Source organism: Cuculus canorus, chromosome 6 (assembly GCF_017976375.1).
Source record: "Cuculus canorus isolate bCucCan1 chromosome 6, bCucCan1.pri, whole genome shotgun sequence".
Lineage (NCBI taxonomy): Eukaryota > Metazoa > Chordata > Aves > Cuculiformes > Cuculidae > Cuculus > Cuculus canorus.
The window spans coordinates 42,542,783-42,566,206 of NC_071406.1; the positions used below are offsets into that span (position 1 = coordinate 42,542,783).

The following is a 23,424-nucleotide window of genomic DNA, read 5'->3' on the forward strand; positions in this document are numbered from 1 at the left end:
TGCAACTAGCATTTTGCTGTGCTTCCCTACAGCTTGGCAGGAAAGAGCAGTGTGTCAGAAAGGTACTTTATGATGCCAGTGGAGGCAAGGGACAACCCATAACCAGACCCCACCGGTTTCCTGCAGTTCCTGAAGCGTGTATTTTGACCTTTCTATTCTCAACCTCTTCCTCCACGGTAAAGACATTTCTCCCTTCTCTTTTACTTTCCTTGAGCTTCACAGCAGCATGAAGAGCAGGAACAGACAAGTTTGTGGCTGAGGACAGAATTGTTTTGCCCCATTCCATAAGGGTGCCTTCAGGAAAGAGCCAAAAGCAGCATTTTACCCAACCCCAAGCTATGGGTCTCCCTCTTGCTGACCCGAATCTGGTCCTACTTTCCTCGCACCTCATGTGGGCTCTGCATAGGGTGTTCACAGATGCAGACAATGCTGGGATCTTCCTATACTCTCCATGCATCGCAGTCCGATCTACCTAGAAGAGACATGAAAAGCCAACATGACCTGACTCCATGGTTTCATCCTCAGAGCAGCACAGCTGGAAAGCCTGCAGACTAGAGTCATGCCACAAGGTAGCCGTGGGCTTCTCTTGGAGGAGCTGACACGCTTCCACAGGAACATGGGTGAGTCAGAAGCAGACTTCCTACTTTAGCAAGGTCCCATCTGCCCCAGACGTAGCAACGAGTGTCCTGCCACAGCACCCGGGGGTTTGCAAAAGCACTGAACCAAGTCAGACCTTCTGACCAGACTCTGGATTTGCAAATTTGGGAGCAGCAGCATCAATCACAAAAAGCTCAGCTCTCCTCCTAGCTGGAAGCGGGTGGGAACTGGGGGAATGAAACACTATGCTGAAGGAGGGTCCTTGCCACCAGCAGCAGGCTGGTGTCATGCTGCTGCAGCTCTCTCCGCCACACACAAAGAGAGCAAACAAACTTCTACCACAATTAATTCATGAAAATGACACCATTATGTTCCTGCGAACAATTAGGAAACAAAAGGGAACATACAGAGACTCTGCCAACAGCACAAAGTAAAATGAAGATATTGTTTCATACTAATCTTTTCTTAAACCATTTCAAGACAAACATGACTGTGGGTAAACAGATTCAAACAAGCGTGACTTCAATCCAGGATGCACCTCGATGATACTCCAGTTCCCAGACCACCGAGAACAGCACACTTCTGAAGGGCATCTTCTGAGACACACCATTCAAACTCTGTTCTGGATGGTCTCTCAGAGACATCTCTGCACACAAACCAGACTTCTTCGCTGAAAAATTAACCCAGGAGAGGTACGTCAAGAGCCCACCTAACAGAATTCCTCCACTCGGGGATATTCAGTCCACCCAACCAGACTAGAGTTGGTCGGACCGAGCCCCTGTGAGACACATGCACACCCTTCAGCTCCAGTTCCTTCCCAGTACGGACACAGCCCGTGTACCCAGGTCTGCCCCTGCATCACACCGCCCACTCAGAGCCCCTCCACGGCCTGGACCCCGTCCTGCCTCTCATTCTGCTCATCACCACATTTAAACACTGCTGCACCACTACAGAGAAGATATTTTAACTGAAGGGAAAAGAGCTTTCAGTAAATATTAACAGGCCCCTTCCTACTGGCTCAAAAGTTAGCAAGGCCAAAAAGTTGGAGGCACTCAAGTTCGACCTCTCTGCATTACTGTGGTTGGAACCAGTGTAAGGAGAAGTCATTCCACCAACACAAGACTATCAGATCTAACTTGCCAGGATGAGGCAAATTAGAGAGAGGAGGGCAGAAAACAAGGCAAGATGATTTCTCAGAAACTCATTATCATAAGAGAGTGAATTACCACACAGATGCACAGAATGGTGGGGGTTGGAAGGGACCTCTAGAGCTCATCCAGTCCAATCCCTCTGCTAAAGCAAGGTCACCCAGACCAGGCTGCACAGGACCACATCCGTGTCGGTTTGAACCTCTCCAGAGAAGGAGATTCTACTACCACCCTGGGCAGCCTGTCCCAGCGCTCCATCACCCTCACAGGAAAGAAATTCTTCCTCATGTTCAGGTGGAGCTTCCCATGCTCCAGTTTGTGCCATTGCCCCTTATCCTGTTGCTGAGCACCACTGAACAGTCTGACCCCATCCTCCTGAGCTGGGGAGCCCAGAATTGGACACGGTTCGCAAGTTTAATCCCACAGCACTGCAGTTGTCACCCTCTTTGGTTTCTGGTTTAGTCATCATTAAGAAAACACAACTCAAAGCACAACTCCCTGATGAGGTTTGTTGATGAAGCACTGCAGTTGCTGAGAAGGAAATTTAAAAGCTAATTTGACTCGATATTTTTCAGTATAAACACATTCAGCCCCATGTTGTTTTTAAGCTCTACGTCAAGCACAGAAGCCAGGAGAGCCGAACGTACCCTAGAGCTCTGGCTATTACAAGCCACTAAAATAACTGATGCCCCAAAACCTTCCAGCAGCTCACGCTTGAGAGGAGGTAAAAATGCAAGTAAGACTGCAGACAATGAGGAGCTATCAAAGTGACACGCTAGAACAAATTATTTAATCTGAGCTTCAAAAAATCTAAGAACAGCTATTTTTTATAGCTCGCTCCCAGAAAACTCCCCTTTCTTCTGTTTACACTCAATTATCTGGTTGGAAGATTTCTTTTAAGCAGTGCTGAGTTCTCAGTTGCTATGAGCAAAGTCCTAAGTGCTCAGGCAGGATCTTTTCCCTCGTTACATTGCTGCCTAAGAATCTGGCAGGATGCAACTTCAGCTGTGCTCTCCAACAACAGATCGTCTCTTATTTCCTCAGCCAAACGAAGGGAGGAAGGGGTTCTTCAGGCAGGACCCTACAAGCAGCTGCCTGCAAGTGTCAACAGCTGGAAGCCAAAGCACTTTCTCTTAAAAAGAAGAGAGGGCAGCAGCACATCAGCATATGAAGATCAGGACAAGGTGACGGACAGGAGCAAATAATGACTTTGTTCAAACAAAGTAAATTTCTATAGCTCTTTGGGTTTGGGCTTTAGGAAGCCATCAGCACGACTAACGTATTTAGGAAGTCCAGAAATGAAATCCTGCATTGTTTTTGGCTTAATGCAGGAAATCAGCTTTAATGACAACCTGCAGTTAGCTCTGTAGTAATTTTCTTTCTGCTTCATTGACATACATGACAAGACTTTATTAGCAGGGCTAAAATTAAAAACAAAACATTTTTCCCAGCTGCAAAGAATGCTTAAGCATTCATTGACACCTCATGAAAAGAGAGACAAAAAAATTACTTCAAAGCAATTCCATCACTTTTTTTTGTATTTCAGCTTTTCGTCGTGCTTTACATCAGGCGTTTTGTACTTTGCACACCCATGACCACAGATTTTTCATCATCAGGATTAACCGCTGTGAAAAACGACTGTTGTAAAGGGCAGTATCTATTGTTACAGCAGAAATTGAATTATGATTTCTAACTCGGGAAACCAGCAAGAACAGGCTCAAAGGGAATACCAACAGGCAGCTCAGACTGTGACTGTGCTCAGCTGTGCTCGCTCAATCCAACCACCAGCATCAGAAGCAGCAGAATTTTGGGAAGGAATTTGGACTCAAATGGCTTTTTCCCGCGTTTGCCATCTAAACACCACACAAAGTATGCTTACGCAGGGGAGAGCGGGGAAGCTCCAGACACCATCACTACCATAACTTAAGTTTGAAGAATTTAAAGTCCTGCCACTTCCCCTGGTCTGAAACAGGGGTCTGAGCAGTGTCACCCCAATGACTTTTCCTCTCCCACCCAGTCAAGATGACTACTGCAGTGTTTGTTCGCTCTTACATCAAACACCTCATTTCATTGGCTTTTCAGGGGTTTTGGTGTTAGTTTGAGCTACCTCAGCTCCTGCCGAGAAGTCAGAGGTATTGTGGGATCCCCAGCACTGAGAAGCACTCAAGAACTTGCTGTAGGACTCATCCGAACCACACACAGTGCTCGGTGCCTCCGGAACACTGGGATCCCACGGAACAGACTCGCCCAACGTCTCCTGCCCCACTGATTTTTCACTACCCCAGTGGGGCACAAGAAACAGTGCAAGGAATGCTGTTTGCAGAGAGACTGTAAAAAGAAAACAAAACAAAACAAGTTTAAGGGCCGCCTGACAGGCTAAAATCTTTGCTATGGGCAGCTGATCCCCTTAAAAATTGTGGAAGTAGAATTAAATAACAAACTAGCACAGGATGGCCTAAAAACATTTCATTTTTTAAAACCCTTTTAGTTTTTAATAGCTACTATTAAACTGATGAAAGACAAAGTTCAAACTGAGCCGATTTCTCCCACATCTGATTTTTTGAAGGCTTCCATTTTAAGAGTTTAACACTATTGAAGAATATAACTTAAAGACTGTTGTCCTGAGAAAATCCTATCTGGGCCGTGCTTCCCAGCTCCCTCAACAGTCTTCCAGACAAAATCAGCATCGTGGTACTCTCCCTGGGAGAGCTTCCTTGCACACTAACAAAAGGCTCTAGAACACCACCCACAACCAAAGCCAGTGCAGTACCTGTAACTCAGTTATGGCAACAAGACCAGGTTACAACTGGGGAAAAAAGAATCATACAATTGTTAAGGTTGGAAAAGCCCTCTAAGCTCATCCAGCCCAACCATGAGGCCAACACCACTGTACCTACAAAGCCATGTCCTGAAGTGCCACGTGTATCCACTTTTTGAACACCTCCAGGGAGACTCCAGCACTGTACTGGGCAGCTGCTGCCAATGCTTCACCGCTCTTTAGTAAAGAATTTTTTCCTAATATCCAGCCTAAACCTCCCCTGGCACAACTTGAAGCCATTTTCTTCTTGTCCCATCACTTGTTACTCGGCAGAAGAGACCAGCGCCTGCCTCGCTACGACCTCCTTTCAGGGAGCTGTAGCGAGCAACAAGGTCACCCCTCAGCCTCCTCTTCTCCAGTTCAAACAACCCCAGTTGCCTCAGTCGCTCCTCATAAGGCTTGTGCTCCACATGTGTCACCAAAGCAGTTTTGTTTATTGAGAAAGGGTCTCACCTCTAGCAGCCGCTTTCTTCTTTTTAAATCCTGTGCAGTAGCCACCCCCTTCCTCTCTCCCAAGTACTCGTCTTTTTTCCAATGGACTTGAATGTTTAAAATAAGCCAGGACATGACGGTATCCACCAAGAAACGTCACCGGGGATTGGTAAAAAAGCTCAGGGCTGCTCTCACAGCTTTACCACTTGTGAATAACAGACACTTTTAAAAACTGAAGTCAATAAAACATGCATGCTACATAAATATAAGAAGCATATTCAGAGCGTAGATGTTTTTTAAGGCATTCCCCACCACCACCTCAATGAGTGTTAAGAGCTGGCGGAAGCACACTGAGCAGCAAGGGCAGCACTTGGTGATTTATTGGCATCTTCGATATCTCTGAAGATAAGAGGAGAGAGACACCGGCACAAGAAACTGCACTCACACCTCTGGAAGAGCTGCACATGGGTCATTTCAAATTAATAAATCTAAAGCAGAAGTATGAGTTGGGTTTTTGTTTTGTTTTAGAAATGTAAAGCAGGGGCAATGTTTGAAAACCTTCAGAGATTTGAGGAAAAAAATGCAAAACTTGTAACAGATTTTTCTCGAGCCCTTCTCCCTGACATTAAAGAGCCTCTGCTTTAGAGGCAGAAAGGAGGAAGAACAGAGAAAGGAGTAAGAAATTATGATTATGGAAAGGAAGCTTGTTTTTGTTAAATCACCGGAGTCCTGTTGGGACTGGATTCTGTTGGATCCAAACAAGAGATCCCTGTAGCACAGCAAAACCCTCCCAGGACTTTGTAACCCAGCTTCAATGGGAATGCTCACGTAAGAACTTCCCAAACCCCCACTGCAGTAAAGAAAAACATCCAAATTTACGGGAAGTCAACAAAGGCAGAGTCCTTGACATGGTCATCAGTGCCTGCACCTGGCTCCACAAAGCTTACCGTGGATGTATGGCATACGGCACGATCCGGGAACAAGAAGCTTTACAGTATCTATAATGAGTTACCAGACTACAAGGGGGAAATAGGATGAAGCCATTAAAAAATCAGGGATCACCATAAATGCCATGGCGTAAGGTTGCAATACTTTTACTCTGCTGTACTTTGCGGAGTTGAAACTCTTAGTACTGGTTTATTTTTTGCATGCTTGAAAACTATTCTGATTAAAAACTTCAATCACTTAACTAAAGCAAGTATTTTGACTGCCCTGCTGAAACGTCGCTCCAGAGCTGACCCCGGGCACATTCCTGACATGCACAGGTTTAATCAAGACTTAGAGAATCACCAACTCTGAGTATTTAATGTAAAACCGGAAAGAATTTTCTAGAGGTATTAGGATCAGGAGTTGCTACAGGAGCCCCAGAAGAGCTTCAGCTGATAAATGATTTATATTGCCTGAACATCAATTTGGCAATTAGGGTGAGAAATGAGAAAGAAGTGTTATCGTATGCATGAAACTCTGTACAGACGAACCCCAGGTGTGGAAGGGCCCTTTCCAAAATCCCAACAGACCAAGAGGAGTAGCAGGACTCTCACGACACTGCTTTCCCAAAGGTGGGAGCTCCTCCCAGCCCTGCCTGCACCCAGAGGCACTGGAGCTTCTCAGAAGGTGCTGCTGCTCGGCACGGCAGCTATTTATAGCAACACAGTTCAAGGTGCACACTGCTGCGACAAGCAAAGGGCTTGTCTGCACGGGAACGGATCTATAGGGCACAGATTACATAAACAGTTGTTTCTTGCTCATTTCCACTCCACCGGCATCTCCCATGATAAAAATGCACTTGTCGAAAGAGCAGCTGCTCTCCACGGCAGAGCTGCCAGCAGCTGCGAGGTCTCCAATAGGGAACTCTAGGTGAGTTTTGTAAAGATGCTCAGAAAATACAGCTGTGAAGCCTTCGCGTGCAGCTGTACGCAGGCACAGAAGAGAGTGGTAATCTCTTTCCGCCCTATTCTTCTGCAGTTTAAAACACCATAAAGCCAATTTTCTCAGTTTCTCTCCCTGTAAATCCTTGTTTAAGCATTTCTGCATTAGCCTCTTTAAAGATTTTGATGCTGAACTTGGTACCCAGGTTCTGTTTTCAGAAAAGGCACTCCAATTTCTTTCAAAGCTATTACTTCTCCTTCAATAGGTTATCATTTTATGTAAATTTATCCTTACCTTTCTGCTTCTCTGCAAAGAAGACACACCGATATCGTGCCCTGGAAGCAAACACCGCACGCCTGAAGCTGCCCACCTCTCTCTTCTCAGTGCTGCAGGACTGTAACATATTGCTCTGCGGAGCTGCCAGCCAGCCTGCCCAAACCAGCCCTGGGCAGGACCAACCTTCCAGCGGCCAGAGAAGTGTTTCACTGCTTAAGACTGCAGAAAATCCAAGCCAGCTGTAAGAAGACAAACCGCCGTGTGCAAGGCAGACTGCTTCTTGGACCGCTGTGGCTCAGGCTGGGAGCACCAGGAAAAGCTGCTGACCGGGCAGGGATCGCTGGGTGAGGTGGTCAAAGGTATGCGATAAGCACAACGTGCCACAACAACAGCTCACGTTTAGTGCCGAAATGCACCTGCACACACCAGAGCCAAATCTGCCTTTGCTATTAACACCAGCGATCAAACAAAGTGAATGCAGGCAACTGTCCTTTCCCCTCCACCACCCCGCCTCGACGCAGCCCCTCCAGGAGAAACAAAAAATACCTTCTTGCACCTCTTTAACACACCATGGAGCAGGCAGCTGCCTTTCCCACCACTGCCATGCTCAGCAGCAGGACACAGGGCTGGAGGCTCATCTCTCCTGCAAGGACAGCCCAGCAGAGCGTTTGCCTTTCCTGCCGATACCCTACAGCGATGATACCGGAGCAAAGAAACGCTGGGAGGCTGTTTCTTCTCTACCTGTTCACAGCAATCAAGCTGTTCCCTACACGTGCAAATGCTTTGTTTTATCCGGCGTCACTCAGGGCACACCTCATCTCTTTTGGGTTAATCAGATTTTCACAGCTCTACTGGAGCAGGACCCAAAAGCTGCAGGTTAACTCTACAGCATGAGGAGCGCCCCTGCACTAAGATTCCTTATCACTTTTCCATTTCAAAATTTAATTACAACTTGGAGAAGAGAACCAAGACTAAACCTTGTTAGCAGACATTCAGAGAGCTCGGGGCCCTGCAACTCTCTTTCATCCACAGGTAGAAACCACTGGAAAAAAAGGGGAAAAAAACCACCATCAAACCTTTGTTTTCCCATCAGTGATTTACCCAGTTTAATTTTGCTAGCTGTGCATTGCAAAATCAATGCTTAGCTAAAGAGCTGCCTGCCTGTTGAGCAATACGGTCTCTTACTGTTGCAACCACAGCTGCGAGTGTGGGCCGACACACTCGGGAATACCCCATCTCCTCTCAAGCCCCCTCCGGTTCAGCTTCGGCTTTTCAAGACTACAGAAGGGAAGTGCAGAACACACCTATAGCAGAGCCAGCTATAATCAACACCAACCGCTGGATATCAGCATCCCACTCTGCTTTTAGCAGCTCATCTCTCTCCTTTATGGACCAGCTTGCGGTCCTTAACCGCAAGTGTTCGTTTCACAATAAGTACGAGGCATTGTGCTCGTCCCTGGCACCCAGCCCACAGGGCCTTCGCAGAGCTCCTCCGAGGAAAGAGGAAGGAAGCCCATGGACATCACTGCTCAGGAATGACCTTGCAGAGAGTCACAGCTCAACCGGAATCCCCAACATAAGGAGGACATGGACCTGTTGGAATGGGTCCAGAGGAGGCCACAAAGATGATTCAAGGGCCGGAGCACCTCTGCTATGAGGAGAGACTGAGAGAGTTGGGGTTCTTCAGCCTCAAGAACAGAAGAATTAGATTAGACATTAGGGTGGTAAGGCACTGGCACAGGTTGCCCGGAGAAGTCACGGATGCCCCCTCCCTGGAGGCATTCAAGGCCAGGTTGAACGTGGCTTTGAGCATCCTGATCCAGTGGGAAGTGTCCCTGTCTGGCAGGAGGGTTGGAACTCGATGATCTTTAAGGTCCCTTCCAACCCAAACCATTCTATGGTTCTTTGCTGTCTTGAGACCAGAAATCCATCCAACAGAGTTAAATCAGGTCCTGGCTCTATCCTGCAACTGCACTGCTGACTGAGACATTTATTGCAGAGAGATTTTAAGGGATTCCTGCAAACATAGTAGCAAATAACCAAATGCAAAGCTTAACACTGGGTGTAAACACCTTCCAACACGAGCTGATTCCCAGATGTGATGTGGAACACACAGCTGAACTTCAAGACTGTGCTCCGTGGAGAACAGGACAGGTCAGAGGTCTAATGCCCAAACCTACCCTTGGTAAACTCGGACCACAGCGCCTCTGAACAGACAAGCGAAGAGTCTGCTTTCCAGGGACCGTATGATCCTAAGTATACATACATCCTTCATAAAAGCTGGAGGCTGTATTTCATCAGTGTTAAACACAGTAACAAAACTACAGGCATTGCATTAGGCAAGAACACACGCTCACTCCCCTGATGATGCCTTTTGGGATCCACAGGGTTCTCACCTAAGTGTTTGCTTTGAGCTCTAGAAGATCTCACCTGACCGGGCAGCACTGAAACAGTGTGCTCCTTGAACAGAAATACCTCAATATCCACTATTGCACCCTCTGAGCCCAAGACGCCTTCCGAAAGACACAAACCGTTCCACCTCCAACGCAGACTCCACAGAAGTTTTGCTGTAGCCTCAGCAGGTGAGAAGCCACTCACCTCTTCACAGCCCATACGCGAAGAGCAAGTGCCCGGGAGGCTTTTTTTTTTCCCCCTTTATGTTTAAAAGGAGCAAGCTCCAAGCAAGCCCAGGCTGAGTGTATGCAAAATATCCCTGTGGAAAGCAGCTCTTCTATTTAACCAGTGTTGTCCCCGCACACATCACTGCTGGCTGCTGTCAGCCCCTGGGCAAACAGGGTATGGAGACAAGATGCTTGTTTCTGCACAGCAGATGCCTGTATGCATGTGTGTACCCGTGCATATGCACGTTCAGTATGGATTTCGTATAGATAAGGGTATTTACGCAGCAGGAGTAATTCTCATTTATCATGAAAACCCCATTAGCCATTCGTTTCATAGAATCACAGAATCATTAAAGTCGCAAAAGACCTCTAAGATCAGTCCAACTGTCAGCCAAGCAGCTTGCACACATGGTTATATTCCACACCCTTCTCCTGGTCCCTTCCCCGAGGAGCTGCTGCAGGGAGCTCCCAACTGCTCCAGCCCCTGGGCTCAGCAGCAGAGGACAGCACTGCAGTCGCCTGTGCCGTGTTTGCCTTTGGAAGCGCTCTTAACATCCATCACAGCAAGGTGGTGATTCCCTCCCTCCTCCCGTACATGATGAAAGGCTCATTTATTCAGGACCAACTACAGTGGTTCTCCAGCCTACCTGGGAAAGCTTCCCATTCACCACAGGCGAGTGGAGTTTTCAAGACATGAATGTCTGTTTTATGAACATCTGCACTCCATGAATGCTCAGAGTAAGACATCTATAAATGTGAGGGCTGTGCACACTGGCAATACATTATGTCTTCAAGCAAAAAAACACATGGCACAAAAGCCTAAGCCAGCACTGGTCCAAGATCGTACCTCACCTTCTAAACTTCACCGGAGAATACCCCTAGCTACCTCCACCCTTATAACATCTCTCCAACAGACCCTCTCCGACACACATCACAGTCCAAAAACCATCGTATTCCAGGTGTGCCAAGAGTATCCAAAGCACAGCCTACAGCCCCACCTTGTGCAAGCCCATCCCACGCTGTGCTGAGCAACTAACCACAGGGCACCAAAGATCCTCAAGTGAAAGATATGCAGCATGAGAAGCCTTCTATCCTTAACAGCTACCTGGAATACATGGCCCCAATCCCTTCTTCAGCAAGATAAAAAACTTCCCACTACACTGATCTGCCTAACGCCCCCCAAATAATGTACATGCACTGATGTTACAACCTTTGTCCAGACACTTACCAGTCAAGACACTGGAAAAGCTGGATTTTGAGGGGGAGGTGGTAGAGAGATGAAAGCAAAGTCCTCCCTAGCATGGATGCCACAGGACTGCAGTTCCAGAGCTCCCTTGCCTTTTTTAAGGGGAAGGTCAGAAAGCTTTAGAAGCCAGCAGCTGCCTCAGGCAGAGATGTGCAATGACCGGCGTGACTGCGCCACACTTGGGCTGACAGAGAAAACATCATTTTCAGCGGTGGCAGCAAGCCTGCAGGTGAGCACAGGTTAAAGAACTGCTGTTTGGAAAAACATCCCAAACATATAAGCGTTAGCGGCGGAGATAATGGCATTTTACTCAGCAGACTCCATCCACTATTAAATTTGGAGGAAAGTACATTATCCACACCAAAATATACTCCTCTCCCCACAGGCTTTGTCTGAGGACATCAGCACTCCTCTCCCTCCGGCCGAAGGATAAGGGCCAGGAAAAAGCTATACAAAAGTCAGTACGAATAATCTGCTAAATCTACGATCCAGCGCCCACCACGTCGGAGTGAAACAGTTCATTTCACAGCTTCAGAAGGCAGCAACAGATCTCCTGATTTCCCGAAGCCGGCGGGCATCAGCTGTCCCCTCCCCTGCAGGGCTGGAAAGCCTTATGGATTTAAACTCGCATTTCATTTGAAAACAGACTGTCACAGCACTGTGAGAGTATGATAAATAGACAATCTGCAAGTTAATTTGTACCAGCCTTTAATCAACACAGTTTCTAGTGGGTTTCCTTTATTATCGTCTCTATGTCAAGGGTGATTTAAAAATTACAAAGGTCCAAGTACACCCCCATCACAGCGAGCGTCTTTGAGACTCTCCACTGCCGGGATCTTGGTCTTTCCATAGCACAGCTCATCCACACATAAGCAACGGGGGGACACACAAGTCCAAACAATGTCACCACCTTTCAGTTACGTGTAGAGGAAAGCTTCTCCTGTCCATGGGACCCCCGAGGTGCTGCAGGCTTTCTCCTGAGGCTGTCCAGGGCAAGAGACTGGCCGCTGGACCTGGAGACCAGCTGCCGCAGAAATTAACGCTCTCCTTAAAGTCTGAGTAGGCAGAACCTGACAGTCTGTAAGGACAACTCACCAGAGACACTAAGTTTAAAAAATTCCCTCTCTTGGCACGGGAGTTAACAGCTGCCTCCAAGAGCAATCTGCAATGCCATCCCCCACAGAGTATTTTCCTTATCCAGCTACAATTTTCCCTTGGAGGCCAAGGCTTACAAAAGCAGATAACGAACACACACCCTCATCATGATAGGAGCTGATTCAACTCTGCTTTGAAGTAAAATTCTATGCACTTCCTTGAATTTTTAACAAATGCTTTATAACTCTTTACTATAAGTTTAAGCCTCCTTTTACTTCGCAAAAGTAACGGTAAGAACAGATATTGTGATAGGAAAACTAAAAGGATGGAAAACCTACTGGCTATATTGGATCAAATGCATCCATCCCCTCAAACTGCACTTCCTTGCCTGTTTTCCCTGGAGGTCACATGTTCCTGTGAGCAAAACACATCGTATGGCTGATCCCGGAGGGGAAAACTCACTCTGGACAACAGCACTACTTTGACAGCTCACCCTGCATGGACTAATGGTGGGAGAGGAGCTGAGTCCCTCGCCCTACAGCTCTGCAGGGCATCACCCTACAGAAAAGAGATGTCAAAAAAAAAAACCCAGCACAGTCAAATCAACACTTCCAGTGAGGAAGAGTGAGGTTTGGGGAAGCTGTGATAAGACAGAGGGGGTTTTTCCTCTGCTTTTCCCAGCACCCTTGCTCCCCTGCTACGGCTGGATAACTCCAAACCCTGAGAAGCTCTGCAACACCAGGTGGTGCTGGGACTCTGTTCCAGATGGGGAGGAACGGACTCTTCCAGGCTTCCTTCTTTAGGGATTACACCAGCCAGCCACCGAGTCTGTTGGAGAGGAAAGGCAGATACAGACCTGGAGGTCACTGGAACTGCATGGTTATGGGCTGGGGTGGGGTGAATGGAAGAAGACAGCTTTCGGCTGTAAAGCCTGAAGCACAGGGAGAAGCTGCATACAGCTCACGACAGCACGTGCAGTTGAGACAAAATGCACGTGGCCTCCAGGAATGTGGGAAATTCTTCCAAGTTGTGTCTTCATCCTACCCAGCCGTAAGATCAAAACTCAAGCCCTTCATGTAACATCCTTACACCAGAAGATAGGAATTGGTGATGAACTTTCTGGAGCCTAAACCACAAGCCTTGTATTTCTCAGGGTGCACTTACAGGAGAGCCCAGCCTGTGAGCTGCTGCCTAATACAGTTACAGTACCAAAATCCTGGAGAACAAGATCCATTTCTTTCAAGTTTCAAGTAACCACCTCATCTTGAGTTTCCCCACACAGCACTTTGTGCCTTCAGCATTTCTCGTGGACAGGAAACAAGGAAAGTATTGATGTTTCCTCTCTATTTACTACACTCATTTCAGCAAGAAGACAGCCCTGTAGGGTCCGATATTGCATTCAGTTTGCAACAGCTCTTGCCTACAGATTTGCCAGGGCAGGAACACAAGCTATGACACTAAGGTCAAGAACTGCACAGGTAAACTTCTTGCACTGTCCTTCCAGGAAGATTGTCTGCTGGAACTGGGATGGCTTTTTCCTCCACCTGCCGAAGGATACGGCATTCCTGCAGTAACCACAGCAGTCATACATGCACCCATGCTCTCACCCGGCACTTGTGACTTTAAGGATGTTCCAGAGCTTACAGAGAAGGAGGAGTGCCAGCCATGAGCTCTCTCCACCCAGGCAGAGACCAAGCACAGAGACACAGCGTGGGGTATGAGGACCCCAGCACAGCCCCCCGGCCATGCCTGCCAGCTGCTCGCCCCTCAGCTGGTGCCACTGCACCAACTCAGGATCTTTTGGAGTGCTGACCTAGCCCTGCATTACGAAGCTCTCACAGCCACGAAGCAGCAGTTCTGTAAAGCATAAAGCCACAGCTGGACATCTGATAGTCTTCCAGGTAAGTGTTCTAGGTGTGAGGCAATGGGCTGCTCTGAGCATGAGAGCACAACGTGTTTTTTAATACAGACAACTCAATTCTTTGGCATTAGCTTGTTTGTCTAGCCAAATAACCGAAGGTTAGCATCTCCAGCTTTAGCTTAAAATTTTCCATAAAAGTCAATGGTATTATTTCCATAAAAGTGGTATGAGGTTCAATGACAAACAAACACCAAGGTGGACTTCCTTCAACTTGTTCAATGGAAATCACTTTCAGAAAGGTTCTTTCTTATAGCCATAAGATTTTAAGTACCCTTCAGGCCATATTTAAGAAATTTAGTATGAGGAGGTGCAGCTTCAGTGTTCTGTTGATCAGGTAACGCATTCAGAGGCTTTAGGTCCAGTCAATTTGATTAATAAGAAGCACTACCTTCACAGCCTCAACAATTATTCTCTACCCACTGCTCCTGCTTGCACTCAAACACATGCAAGACCAGTAAGTGAAAAGGAAACCAAGACCAGAGCTACATTCCTCAGGTTTCAAACAAACAGTAAAATCAGAATTCCCACAGAAAAGGTTAAATCCTTTAAAAGGTTTTAGATTTCAAAGCCGATCAAGTACTTCAGGAGAGCGGGTGGGGGAGGATAGTCAGCTTTTCTTAGAAAAGCACAGCAAAGCAAAAACCCTAAAGAAAACCAAGAACCCACTCTACTAAAAGCCCTGTGTAGTGAGCCCTCAGCAAGGTTCTTATAGGCTACCCAGAAGGAAAGACAACTATGCTAGAAGGTTTCGGACTTGACAACTTCTAGATTTAAAACATTTTTTTTAAAAAAAAATCAGATTTTAAACACCCAAATGTCCAACGTACCTCCCTCTGTTCCCATGCTCGAGAGTCTGCTCGTCTGTTTCAGAGGAAATTGCAGTATGAACAAGCTGCGTTTCAAATCAAAGAAAAAGAAACAGAAAATGGATATATAAACAATGGATGCATTAAGGCGGCATTGCCTGTCTAAGTCCTCGGTGTGACCCAGTCGGCTGCAGCACTATTCTGGGATCCATCACTTGCTCGATCTGAACAGCTGCATACGAAGAGCACCAACCTAGCGCAGCAGCACTTCGCTTTCCAGATGATTCTGACAGCACAAGAAAATGCACTGGGGCTTTGAGTCAGGCGCAGAGACATCCAAAATCGTATCATCCCCCACCAACCACAGCCCCCGGTTCCACAGAGGGATCTTCTCCCTGCAAAACACTTCCCCACACCACAGCAGTTCACAGGCCAAAGCCTGAAAAACCTAAACCAGCAGTGATTTTAACTCGCAGTGGAAGGTGAGGCTGAGCTGCAGCAGCGCCGGATCCCTGAGGACTGCTCCTGGGGATGGCGCGTGCAGGAACACTAATGGTCTCCTCTCGCCTGCAGCAGCCTCCCCTCATGAAGCAGAGCTGCTGCCAACACGCATGGCCAGGAAACACCTTCCCGCTCCCCACCGCTCCCTCATGCACCGGCACAAGAAAGCAAGAGCTGTGTTCCATGCAGACAAACAACAGCTACGCTGGCAACACACACCAACAGCCACGAGCAACAGCGAAGGAGAGCACTGCTCTACACCCTTCCGTTTCCACTGCATGTATGTCCCCTAAAAGTCACTTTTAGGAAAACCCAAGTGCTAGGAACCAGATTTTAGATAGCAGTGCTTATAGAAAACTATTTAGTGATTTCTGCTATTGTTCCAAACAGCAGGAATGGGGGCCAGGGAAACCCCAAGTGCTGCTTTGCGGAGAGGGGTGAGAGGCTCAGAGAAGGTCCACAGCAGCTGAACGTCCAAGTGCTATTTTGCTATTTCATAGAATCACAGACCGGTTTGGGTTAGAAAGGACCCTAAAATCATCGAATCCCACCCCCTCTGCCAGGTGCCCTGCAGGGACACCTCCCACTGCATCAGGCTGCTCAAAGCCCCATCCAGCCTGGCCTTGAACATCTCCAGGGATGGGGCAGCCACAACTTCTCTGAACAGCCTGTTCCAGTGCCTCAAGACCTCCAAGGTGAAGAATTTCTTCCTTGCATCTAACCTCCCCTCTTTCAGCTTAAAACCGTTGCCCCGGTTCTACCACTGTACTCCTTAACAGGAGAGTCCTTCTCTACCCTTCCCGTAGCCCGCTTTAAGTAGTGGGAGGCTGCTATAAGGTCTCCCTGGAGCCTTCTCTCCTCCAACAGGCAAGAGCTTTATGTTCAGCCTCCCTATAAAAAGAGACTTTTAACTTTGCAATAATTGAAGCTAAAAATAAACAAATACGCAAATAAGAATCAGCGTGAATTACAGCAACTACTCCAAATAAAAACGTGAAATGATAAATGGCAGAGAAATACAGGTGCTACGCTCAAATCTGTGCTGATCTGAGACTTCTCACTGCTTCTCATTTGTATTTCCCACTTGCAGGATATATTTTCAGTAATTCCCATTTGTAGAACACCCATCCTTTGTCTACTGATGAAGCCATCCAGAGAGGACCCATACAGGCTCATATCTTAGGCTACAGCTCTCCAAGTCAAGTTTGGCACAGCTCTACCAGCACACTTCTTCACCAAGCCAGCACCTTACTGCACAGACCTTCTCGGCACAGAAACACCTAAAATTTTGTCCTCCAACACACAGAAAATCCCTGCAACTTTCTCAATATAAAAATTGAGCCGTAGGAGAGAAATCCAGACTTCCAGAAAACAAGGACATGACTTGAGCAGAGATGTTCCTGGTTTCCCTCATGGTGGACAGAAATATACCCATTTGTGTAAATAAAGCCTTAGTCAACAGGGCGACAAATCCGTACATAGATAAATGTCACAGGCTGACGTCAGTGCTAGAGCAACCTAATCAAAGTACAGCCTTTGTCTATTTTTAAACTTTCGTTGAAGTATTTTCCTCTAAAAAAAAAAAAAACAGGAAAAAAAAAGATATCATTAAAACTTATCTTTTTTGAAAGTCTCCTTAAGGAATTCTCGATAGCAGTAAGAGAGCTGCGGTCTTTATTTCTCTCTGGTACTAGAGACACAAAAGTAAAGTTATATCCAACCTCAAAACTCACTGTTCCATCTGATGTGTCACTGCACTAGAAAGCAAAAGATAAGGATTTGGAAAAGCACACACACCAGATTGGCACCATCCTTTGTATTGGAAATTTACCCAGACAGGTTAAAAATAACACTGGGAACCTTCACAGCCACGCTGAAGGTCGCTGTCAGCAGAGCTGCTGTTTTCGTAGTACGAGCTCCTGGCGGCGTGTGACTCGCTACTGCTTGTATTTTTGCCCCCAGAAAACACGCTGCGCCGTCAGGCTCCTGTGGCTGAGAATTAAGGTCACGGAGGCTGCTCACAACAATATGACACTGCCACAACAGAGTTGTGCCATCCCAACACATACCTGATTGACTCGTTTTCCTTCTCAAAACTAACCCTCCACTGACTTACACTGAAAAAGCCATTTCTGCCTACCAGCCAACATTCCCGTTATGCATTTCCATGGCTTTAAGCCCCAATACTGCAGGGTCCGGGTTCAATAACGTGAGAGTCAGCACAGCGTGAGAAGCATTGACACAGACCAAGCCGCAGAGCTGCCCACTCTTCAGGCCTTGCAGAGCCCCCACGTAGAGAGAAGAGCATTGTTACGTTCAGAAAAGTGCCTCTGTAAGCGAGACAGACGAATGCACACAATAACTGGGGGGATGTTCTCCACCGTGACCCTGGAGACTCATGCTAGGCTCCACCATCTCTGTTTAGAAAGGAAGCGATTCCAACCAGGAACGGCGGCTGCTGCATCAGCTCTGGCTTAGCTGCCATCTCAAGGACTTCATAGGTGCAAGAGGCCTTGCTGCTTCCCTGAGGTTTCCAACAACGCTTTGCATGGGGGGGAAGTGTCTTCAAGAGTTAAATCTTCAGTTTAGGGGAATGGACTCTATCGTGAAGCTTCTTCCTTACTGGAGACAACAGCAGGAGACAACTGGGCAGAGAACAGTAGAGAAAAGGAGGCCACACAAAGCCACGAAACAATCCACACGTCAGTACTTCAAAGCTGGATCTAAATATTCAGATCAGATTCAAGTCACAGGAGGAAACAACCAATGCATTTTAACAGCCAAGTCCCTGTTCCGAACAGCACCTTTTCAGAGGATTTTGTGTTTGTTCTTTTGAAGAGCGCAGAAGGAACACAGACCATTTTTCACATGTGCATCCCATCCAGCCTCCCTTCTGCAATGTTTGCCCCCCTCCGTACAGGCTATGCTCGGAACAGACTCGGGGGATAAAGCTCGAGCATGTCTTTCTGCAGGGCGATTGGAACCGACATGAAAACACATCAAGCCCTGAAGTTCCCTCTGTCCTTCTCTCTAGCGATCCTGGTACAGCACTTCTTATCAGGGCTCATCACCGCTTCATGGCAGCAGTCTCGTTTCCTAAAGGTTGAACACCAACCCTCCAGCAACACACAGAATGCCAACTGCAAAAGCCTCGGGCCCTGAGACAAAGCCTATCTTGCCACTGTGTTTTACAGGAATGGGAGAATCCACTATTTTGTTTCTAAGTACAGTTTGTTCACAAATATTAACTTTGCATGTGAGCTCACATCCCTCATCGCTGGAACTTGATAAAGTCGTTATGTGGTGTTAATAGAACTGAGCAGTAACCACATACAGTGAACACACGAGTCCTCTTCCCAGGTTGTCCTTGGAAGGAGAGTGCAACAGACTGGACGCCGTTTGTAACAGCTGGCAGCAAGCGTTCACACCGATCTCTTATCCTCATTCTTTGCAGGGTTTTAAAAGAAGAAGCACGCTGTGTAAAAGGAGCAATCCATTGACAGCAGTTCCTTCAGCTGGAAGCGCTGATGTCAGGGTTTCTCGAAGATGTCTGTCCTTACAGATAAATGAAGACACCAGCTTCATGAAAGATTTCTGACTTATCCCTCAGAGACACAGAAAGCAAAGCCCTGTTCTGCACCTAACGTACACTATACAGCAGCCACCCAGAAGAAAGCTGCCTGTGCAGAACGGAATGATTTTACTCAGTGGCACATGGAAGCTTCATCCATAACGTACCCACAGCACCCAGTGAAACAGAAGGCTGAGGGCAGCCGTAGAGCACAGGTGCCAAACCTGGCCCACAGGATGCAGCTGGAATGCCCAACGTGGTTCCCAGTACCCCCCTTCTCCCACGAAAAAATTGAATCTCCAGCTCCAATGGGCTCCTCCACACACAGATGCCACCAGGAAGGTACTTCTGGCTCCAGAGCCTCACCAGACAGCGACACAGAAGGGAAGAAAATAAACGTTCAGCAAGAACACCCCTCCCTCCAAAAAACAGGAGGCTGAAAAATGAGAGAGAAGGAAAGTGAAAAACTAAAATCAGCTCCCACTCGGTGAGATCATATATATGCCTCGACTTGTGAAGATGCATATGAAGATGAAGATAGATGTTTATCGATTTCTCTCTCAACCAAAAGGCTGCCTTATTTAATGGAAGAGAGCAGAAATAAACCTCTTGGATAAACTAGCAGTGGAAGAATCCATTTCCCCAAGAGAAAGAATCAATGATTATCCATTTTCCCTTTTATCCTCCCAGTCACACAGTGAATTTGAGAAAACAAGCCAACCTCAGCTCCCATCTGCTCTCCTCCCAGACGCTCCTTCAGCTCAAGAATCCACAGCAGAGCCTGCACCAAGCCTGTTTTGATAGGATTTTCTAACAAAACTTAATCAAGCATGATAAGTAAAGCAGCTTCACGTTGAATGCTAAATTTAGTGCAAGTCTGCAGCTTGACTGTATAACCTATAGAGCCGGGCATACAGAGGTGGTCCTTGGGGACCAAGCAGTTTTCTCTGACTCATTTTAAATTGGAAATACACTCGCTCACAGATCCAGACCTCAGTTACATGACAGAACACAAGTACGGAATTACAAAGTCTTTAAGCGAGAACCACGCTGCGAGTGCTGAAGTCCCCTGCAGCATTGCCCAACCCCCCAAGAAATAAAACTCCATATTCAGGGCGGAGAAAGGAACACGAAGGACATTTACTGTAATACAGGCAGATGAAAAATTGTAATTGCTTTGCCTTGACATCTGGTTTCTATTTCGCTCCCATCATATCAGATTCCATAACAAACAGATGATGCAGGAAAGTTACAAAGTTCTTCTGCAAGTCCTGTGCAGATCTGGTGTTTACATTCTTGTGCATCACAATTTAAGCTGTGTCCCAAATGGGCGTGTGTGAAGCAGACAAAGGCATCAAAGGCAAATGAGTTGTTTCCAAAGGAAAAAGGGTGACTGATCTGTGTGTGTGTGCGTGTTTAAATCCATATAGAAAATATTCCATTTCACAGTCCAGTTAAGAAACTGCACCTGCAGCTGTGCAGGCAGCATTTATATGAACAAGCCACCGGGACACACGAATTTACACCCAGGTGAAACAAGTCAGGTGAGCAAGTGCCAAATTTAAAGACACAAACACAAATACCACTCTGCCCTGTCACAGGACGTGTCATCTATTAGAACACAGCTCCACGTTGCTCCTGTCCCCCTCCACCTTCTCATGTGGGCGTGCACGATTTCTTTGCTTCAGACAACAGTACTTTTAAGTCACTTCTGCTGTTGTGGTGATTCACAGTGTGAAGAACATATGGCAAACGTGTCACTTCCCAAATCAGACAGCTACTCTGCTGACCTGCTCCCTAGACACACGCTATAAACCTTCTTCTGAGTCAACAGCGCGTCCGTCCCCGCAGCAATCCCGGCCGTCACGCCACTGCCTCGCGGCTGACTCAGCTGAACACAGGTGATCTCTGCGTGCCGGGAGGCTGCAGCCTTGTCTTTGCCGCACAGAACCCACACGTGCGGTACCAGGATCGCTCAAAGGTTGCTCCCCAGAGTGGGCCTGCAAGCGCTTTTTCCCTCTGTGCTGCAAGATGCAGCGGGATGGCTGCACCCGAGTATCCCATACTGCCTAAACAGGAGACGGTAACGTAGTTGGAGAGTTACAGCAATATACAGTGCAACCCCTAAAGCTTCTGAACCATGCACTCAAACACGCAATTTTACCCTCTGTCCACAGTTAGCAGTTTGAATGGATCCTCCCATCCCCAAAATACAACACAGGAACGAACGCCCCAAGATCTGCCAAACCACACAGCTCCTGACGGCCCTCTGCTTCTCTCTGCAGCATGCTCGACTTTTATCTGGAATGCCTCTGAATCATCTACAAATCCCATATTCTCAGAAAATCGCATCCCTCGAAGCTGTTCCCACAGTCTGAACTTGCAGCAGGTGAGCGCAGACCGCAGGTTACCCCCAGGCTTCCCACTGCACTTGGATGTGTAAGCCCGGTCTTTTCTCTGCACCTTCTGCACATGTTTGTGTCCTGCAAATTACAGGAGCAGCATCTGGGCCAACAAAAGCACCTATCCATCACATCAGCAAGAATTACTTACTTATCTGATCAGCTATATTACTCTATGCTCAGGTTCTCTGCGTTGTTCCTTGGCAGTCCTGCACACGCCCTGCTGCTCGCTATCAGGCAGGATGCTGGACTAGGTCTGCCTTCAGCCTGCTCAAGTATAGCACTCTCTATAATTTGATTATAGCCTCAGTAAAGACCAATTCCACCAGGGACTTTCTCATTTTGGCCCACAGCAGCCTGCAAGCTATTTTTAAAAGAAGCAAACATGGGATCCACCCTGCATGGGAAGAATAGCAGAGGTAGAATAACAACCACTACAATCTGAGGGTGTAAATTCTGCCCTGTAAGAAGACCAACAGGTCTCACACGGAGACAAGGAGGCTTAAGGCGCAGCACAGGTTGCGTAAGTGCAGACACATACTCCTATCACACAGCCTTCGACTGCGCATCCTGCACAACCGCTTACAAGAACTAATTACCATTTTTCTCTGCACAAGCCCACCCACAGGAATTTTGCAGGATGTGTATCCCTTTGACACCTAAAGATTTCGGTGAATAAAGCTGGAAGCAGCTCTTCCTTCACACTCCCTACTAAAAGGGGTTCAAGTCAATGCAGCAACTGATTCTTTCACAAGCTTCTCCACGCTCCTGGCACGCAGGCATCCAACACTGCTTTCAGCAGAAGTGGAAAAAAATCTCATTTTTAATGCTTGGAACTGACAAAAACTTTCTAAACAGATTTTCTGTACTTCATCCCTACCAGAATAGCTTGCAGTATCCAAAGGCCCTACGAGCCGAGAGGCAGCCCAGGCATCGGAACCAAACCAGTACATGATGCCTGTGCTTTGTTTGGGAAGTGCCTGCCAAGATTCCCTGCGGATGGGACCTCTCCGAGTAGGAGGTTAGTGACATTTAAGTTGGAGCCAAATGTGAAAATAATAAAAGTACTGACGGCGATCACCTTAATGCTTTCTGATTTCCCAAGGCCAGTTATTGGCTTTTCTCCCTCCCTTACTCTTACATAAACCTGCTCACATTTGCATTATGTGGTGCGTAGGTGACACCAGAAATGTAGAAGGCATTTGTCATGGGCAGACAAGTGGAAAAATACTCCCAAAGAGTTTGGTTTTCAAGAAGCCTATCCCTCAGGTACCACAAGTATCTGCTGCCAGCTCTGGCAAACATGACTGCAAACGGGATATTTTGTTGGTGAGAGAGAATCACTTCTGGCCATGCCTTAACAAGTTTAGCATTAAGCACCAAGCAAGCAATTAACAGTATTAATCTCAGAACAAAAAGACAGTACTAAGCGTATTCACTTTCTTACCATGAGGTGCTTTTTCCTCTGAACGTTTCCCCACTGGACGAAGCCCAGGAAGAACGACTCAAAGCAGCAGCAGCTCAAGGGAGGAGAGAACGGAAAGGGAAAAAGAAAAAGAAAAAAAAAAGAAAGGAAAAAACTAGAAAGTGGCACCACCTCCCATTACAAAACACTAAATGCTAAAGGTATTTAAGGTCTCCTAAGGAAGTTCCATGAAAACAGAGCACAAGATGCTTCAGCCCTGAGGATAGCAGCAAGGAGCAGAGGCAGAGCTGCTCCAGTCAACAGCCCCAACGCTGCACAGACGAGAACGTGATGGACGGATGGCACCTCCTTCCTTCAGCACAGAGCTTACACAGACCCCGACGTTGCTGCGGTTCTTCAAACGTCAAAATTAACGTGCTTATTCTTCCATTTCACCTTCAACATGTCTTTAGGTGTCCATTTACTAACACACATCAGGGTCGGTCACCTGCCTAGAACTACCAAATGCAAGAGCTCTCTTCCAAGGCTCAGAATCCCTACCGCGCGGGTGCACCGCTCCAAGGCAGCCTGCTTTTTACGTAGTTCGGCAAGGCAAAATTTGTAATCGGAGTAAAAATCTGCAATTGCACTCGGAAAAAGTTAACAACCAGTTCCCATCACCCTGTGTCAGCAAGGAAAGCTGCATTTACATCAGC

General features: G+C 47.2%; 1 protein-coding gene across 10 annotated transcripts in view; it reads right to left on the bottom strand.

Moving 5' to 3' along the window:
- The window catches only part of HDAC4 (histone deacetylase 4), a 257,352-nt gene that overhangs the window by 186,771 nt on the left and 47,157 nt on the right, over positions 1-23,424 (bottom strand). For 3 of the 10 annotated variants that reach the window (XM_054069691.1, XM_054069685.1, XM_054069689.1), the window contains exon 1: positions 7,159-7,328. The exons of 2 other annotated variants lie outside the window; for them this stretch is intronic. In XM_054069691.1, the coding sequence (XP_053925666.1) occupies positions 7,159-7,267 (109 nt within the window). In that variant the 5' untranslated portion in view covers positions 7,268-7,328. Of the gene's footprint in view, positions 1-7,158; positions 7,332-23,424 lie in introns of those variants that run through there. 5 more of the 10 variants (XM_054069690.1, XM_054069686.1, XM_054069684.1 and 2 more) reach the window with 4 other exon arrangements.